The sequence below is a fragment of the Trachymyrmex cornetzi genome, unplaced genomic scaffold, assembly GCF_001594075.2.
Source record: "Trachymyrmex cornetzi isolate Tcor2-1 unplaced genomic scaffold, Tcor1.1 scaffold299, whole genome shotgun sequence".
Taxonomy (NCBI): domain Eukaryota; kingdom Metazoa; phylum Arthropoda; class Insecta; order Hymenoptera; family Formicidae; genus Trachymyrmex; species Trachymyrmex cornetzi.
Genome location: NW_017297680.1, coordinates 1850593 through 1856175, shown reverse-complemented (window position 1 = coordinate 1856175; position 5583 = coordinate 1850593). Strand labels below are relative to the sequence as shown.

At 38.7% G+C, this 5583-nt stretch overlaps 2 protein-coding genes across 4 annotated transcripts in view; both read right to left on the bottom strand.

Moving 5' to 3' along the window:
- The window catches only part of LOC108762451 (ras-related protein Rab-37), an 88604-nt gene that overhangs the window by 7024 nt on the left and 75997 nt on the right, over positions 1-5583 (bottom strand). The window lies entirely within an intron of this gene.
- LOC108762452 (uncharacterized) overlaps positions 7-5583 on the bottom strand; it is a 39024-nt gene continuing 33447 nt past the window's right edge. For all 3 annotated transcript variants that reach the window (XR_001940169.1, XR_001940168.1, XM_018509462.1), the window contains exon 2: positions 7-642. Coding sequence is in view for 1 of the 3 variants with exons in the window: in XM_018509462.1 (XP_018364964.1) it covers positions 217-642 (426 nt within the window). In the remaining 2 variants the exon portion in view is untranslated. The remainder of the gene's footprint in view (positions 643-5583) is intronic.

Below are 5583 nucleotides of genomic sequence, written 5' to 3'. Positions count from 1 at the left end.
CTGCGCCTCGACACGTTGCGCAATGTTTCCTCCACGGTGTTCATGGGCCCCTGCTACCGGGAGCACCAATTTGCTCTTCTTCTTCTCGGCCACTCCTCGTCGTCTCGTTGCGCCTCGGCGTCGTCGTGCTTGCGCTCGTACTCGTACTCGTGCTCGTGCTCGTCGTCGTCGTCGTGGTCGTCGTCGTAGTTCGTCGTCGTCGTCGTCCTACTCCTTCTACTTCTCTTTAGGACGACGACGACACGCCGAGGTCACTAAACCTCTCCCCGGACTCGCGAGCGCCCACTCGCTTCGTTTCGTTCGTTTCTTCGTATATATATGCGTACGTGCGTGCGTGTGTGCTTCCTCTTCTCGCGTTTCTCCTTCTGCCCGGAGTCTCTCCTCCCTTCTCGCGTCGCGCCGCTCCGCGTCCCTGACGTTCTCCTCTTCGCGTTTACGGCGGCGAGGGCTCGCCGTGCCGACGGGGTACAAACGACCGAGTGAAAGTACGGGTCGCCGTTCGAATCGTGCAAATGCAATCCGGCTCTTTCGAAGAGCCCTTACTTTAGCGGGAACGAAACACTGCGCCAACACGGTCGAGAGGACACGGCGAAATTTCCGCGGAGCTGCCCGGTTGAATGATGAATCATGGAATGCACTCACCTAAATTAATGCAAATTTTCAAAATAATTTTCCATTACAATTATTACCAATATTTCCGCTTAAAATAAGAATAGAGGAATATTCTGTTACGGTAACAAGAGAGCGAAAATTTTTCGAATCGCTTTAAAATATCACACTTGGTATAATCCATGCACTTTGGCCGTGCAATCAAAATATTGTTAAATATTTAACCTCGTTATATTTGTTGTAACGGAGCACACGTTTATACAACGTGCAACGCGGAATCAGAAGAGATCGCTAATCGGAGCAAGATTGGAATTTTTTCGCGTGTAAAATTGCGCTGTCACCGTGAACAGTCGCTCGAGGTTAATGGAGGCCGGTTTGGTAGCACTACATAGAATTTTGCGAATATTAAACGGAATTCAGTCGATGAGTGTAAAAGGAAAAGTATTCCCTTTGATCCCCGACGCGTAAACCGTGTAAAGCTGTTATTGAAATATTCCGATGTTTGACGTTTTGACGAATGGGAGTATAATTCGCAGCGTCAGGCACCGTCGGTGGACAGCAATTTGCACACAGCGACGGATTGAACCGTCTAAAGTGCGTCACGACCAGTTACGTAAACGTAAGCGCCAGCTTTAATGAATTCACGTAACACGGGAATGTCAGTCACATTCGCCTGTAACGAGTTTCCCCAGAAGATCGGAATCGATCGCGGCGCGATTAATCCTGTTCGGAGGAGCGCGTCTGATAAATTCCGTTCGAGCTAACATATGTCCTCCTGAAACTAATGAGTTTTCTCATCTCTTTCGCTTCAGATAACAATATGCACGATCATCGCGTCATAAACGATATCAGCTTCGACAAAAATTTTGTTTTTCTAGCTATGATTAATCACTAAAACTGATGGTTTTGTAGTGGATGACTTTAATAGGTTTTCTACAATAAACTATTATCTAAGCTTTAAGTCTTAAGCCGTAAGAAATTTACCACATAGTACACAATTCTTATACTATCATCAAGCGAGATTAAGTCTAAACCACAAGTAAGAAAATAAAAAAAGCAGTCTTAAGAATTAAAAGAAAATGAAGAGGAAGTTGAATTGACATGAGATTAAAGTTAATCCACAATGGTGGAAACGGGCATTAATCCCTCGCAGAATTGATGCCCTTCACCGTGTTACAGCAAAGCTAGATCGCAGCAATTGCAAGTTTGTCGCGGTATATATAGTTATAGTTATCGCTTGCCGCGATAACGAGCCGCCTAGCTCGCGTGTAGATCGAGAGCGGAAACGGTCTTTGTTTCTCGGGGAAAACATCGAAGCGCTAATAGGTATGTATACTCCGCGGCTCATAGCTCAATATCCTTTTACGTTCTCGTAAATTACTATCATCCGATAATAACGGATACGCGTGTCGCATCGTAACATTGAAAGGGAACGCGCTCGTATAACGCTCTGAAAAGCACCTCGCATTTTCTATACCGTGCTCGTAAAAAAAACCGTTTCGGAATTCGCTCTATGATGAAACTCGTCGAAGTCGACCGTCGAGGATCATTTCCGGTTCGAGCCACCCTTTGCGAATCGATATATCGGCGACCATTTTACGCCGTAACGTATCAAAATTCGCCCCGCCAAAAATGATCTTTAGAACCTAAAATAATACCGATATTCGCTCCCGAGTTTTCAAATATCGATATTTTCTAGCTTTTATTATCACGTGATACAATACTGCCCTATGTATCTATCTTTATTTTTTTTTATTTATCCACATCCGTTCGCGGCAGTAAAATCGCACGAAAGTGCACCTTTCGCTGCCTCTCGCGTTGCTCCGGAAACAACAGGAAGTAAAAGCTTTCGTTTCACCATGCCTATTCGCTGCAAACCAAAGTGTGCACAAAATTACTTCAATATATGTATCGCAGAATTGGCAACGTTGCCTCGTAAGAACTCGTTATCGTTACTCGTTATTAATTTGCAAAAGTATAACTCGTTACCGTTACCATCAGTTAAAATGTAACGAGTCGTTACTTTTTTTCTTGATACTAATAAAATATAGCGTTTCTCACTGGCAGAACGCATTGCACATTAAAGCCGTTGTACTCTGCTGTAATCTGAACGTAAAAATGAGATATCTCAATTGATAAAATGCCTAAAGTATATTCTATGAAGTAGTATAACAAAATGTATTGAGGATTTCGCAGTTTAATTCGTTTCTGTATGTTTAATAAAGCTTTAAAGTGCGCACTATAGTTTTATCAACGAAAAACGTTATCATATACAAATTTTTACGGTAAATATCCTGAAGAGAAGTCAGAATTCTATTTTTTAATAGTGAAATAAAACTCAATAACTGATATATAAATATATATATTATATATGTATTATATATATATATATATCTGTATATACATATTATGTGTATATAATACGATCTAGTTACGACTAAAACTTCTAGTTAAAAATAAAGTAACGATAAAAATAACTAGTGAAATCGTTATCATTACTCCAAAAATATAACTGCGGTACAAAATAAACGTTACTCAGAAAAAAATGTAACACCGTTACCCATTCGTTACCAAAAAAAGTGATAACGATAACGACGTTACAAGTAATGCGTTACTTGCCAATCCTGTATGTATGTGATTAATTTTCCGTGTAAAAATAACACATTGTACTATATACAAAAATGGATTTACATATTTAATAAACGTGTAGTGTCATTTGTTCATATGTTGAAGTCATTTTTTAGTTAACCAGAAAATGAAAAATCGTAACTACAAAGTTGCCATTGTAAAATTATCAATTATTATAATATAGTTATTAATCACAAAGATATTTTGAATAAATTATTAAAAATGATAAAATTTGAATAATTATCAATTATTTATTTCGTAATTAATTATATCACAATTTTTCTATTATCAAATTAAGTAAAATTAAGTCTAAGTTAAGAAAATAAAGAACCGAGCCTAAGAATTAGAAAAAAAAATTTTTTATACACTTTGATTTGTAATGTTGCGAGTGAAGTAACGTAAATCCGATGAGACTCGAATTTGTTTTGTACTTTTTAATACAGGCACCATCGGAAAATAAAAAAAAACCGTGGAGAATACACACACGCAATTCGCACGGAAGATATGATTTCATCACTCGATTTGACTCCGTCCAATAATTTCGATGCATCACTTCAGCGTTTTTCTATCTGTTTGCCATCGAATGACGCTTATCGAACTGGACCTTCGGCAGGCGCTAAAATTCACACCCGACCGCTCGATCATTTCCGATTTCATTGAGTACGAAATAACGCGGACGATTTGGCAATTTGTTGGACGTGGTTGCGACACGTGCGGATTCGCGGTCGTGCAATCGCGGGAAAGAGACCACCGATGATTCGACGATTGCATTCAGTGACCAGATTGCTTGACCGTCCATTTGCAAAGCGCATTTCGACGGGAAACTGAAAGCTCTGACTTGAATAATTTAACGCATGAACGAGCCACGTGTTTTCGAATAATCTATAATGCAATGTATCGCGCGGATAAAATAAAAAATACGCAAAAAACATTCCCAATAATTAACGATTTATCATCCGTGGTTATCCGAATACGGAAGGAAATCCCCGAATACGGAAGGAATTTCTAATGTTACTCTTTGATTAACGCTTTTACAGATACATAAATGCACAAAATTTTATGTAATATGATGTATATTTTGCTTTTTCATATAATACATGTATATATAATACAATAATATATTTATCATTATAATATAATAATTAATAAATCTTCTAATGTAAGTAGTTTTTCAAAAAGTTTATTTTTTTCGAGAAATTCAAGGACAAAGATTTACAACGGCAAAGATTTCTCTAGATTTCCCAAAAATCCGCACAATGTGAAAATTGAACCTAACACAATGCGATCTGGAACTTCGTATAAATTCCTTCACCGTCGACGTCAGCTGCAAAAACCGGATTGCAGTGTAGATTCGAGGCCGGCAGGCCCAGCCTACCGCTTTTGGGCCCACCCACGCCGTGGTCGGCACCGAAAAGGCTCACACTGTGAACCCAACGGTTACCCGACTGGTGGCGCCCTTTTGCAGCATACCTCGGAGAGAGAGAGAGAACGAGAAGCCGTGGTCCGACACGAACGCTCGTCACGAGATCATCAGGCGCGATTAATTAATTAACTATGTCGGCGCGGCTCAGCGGCGTGATTAATTGTGCCACCGAACGAATCGCCCGCGCGCACCGTCGGTTACTGACACCATCTTCTCCCCGCTCCCGTGACCCTCTTGTGACTCTAAATTGCGTCATGCACGGTCACGCGCCGGTGACTCGCTTGTCCCGTGCTACCCGTGCGATTCTTCAACTTTCTCAATTCTAATGGTGACACTCTAGCGTCACTTAATTAGCACGTATCTATATAACATCGTGCGATTTATACATTTGAAATTGCTTACATTAGAAAATTTATTATTTTAATTTTTCTGTTTTATTTTAATTATTGTATAATAATAAGTATATTATATTGCATATATATAATTGTATGCAAAAGTAAAATATATATAACATTATACATAAAATTTTATATTATATATAGAGGAAAGTCGCCGATACTGACATAGGTCTCCTAAAGTGACACTCCCTTATTTCTCAGAAATTAACTATTGCACTTTATTAATATTAATAAAATCATGATCTGTTTAGCTAATTAAAGAAGTACAAACTCATAATTCATATATTTGTGGCTTATTTCTATACCAAATCAGCTAAAAACCAATTCTATGAATCCGAGAAGAAAATTCGTACGGTATTCTTTTGCAAATTGCGTAATTAAAATAATAGTGACTGTATTATTGATAATATTATGTCATTTTAAATGTTTATAGTTTCATAAATTAGTTTTCTTTACAGAATAGGATATATCTTTATTTATAAAATAGGAATGTTGGTATTATTGCCTACTATGTCAGTTTTGGAG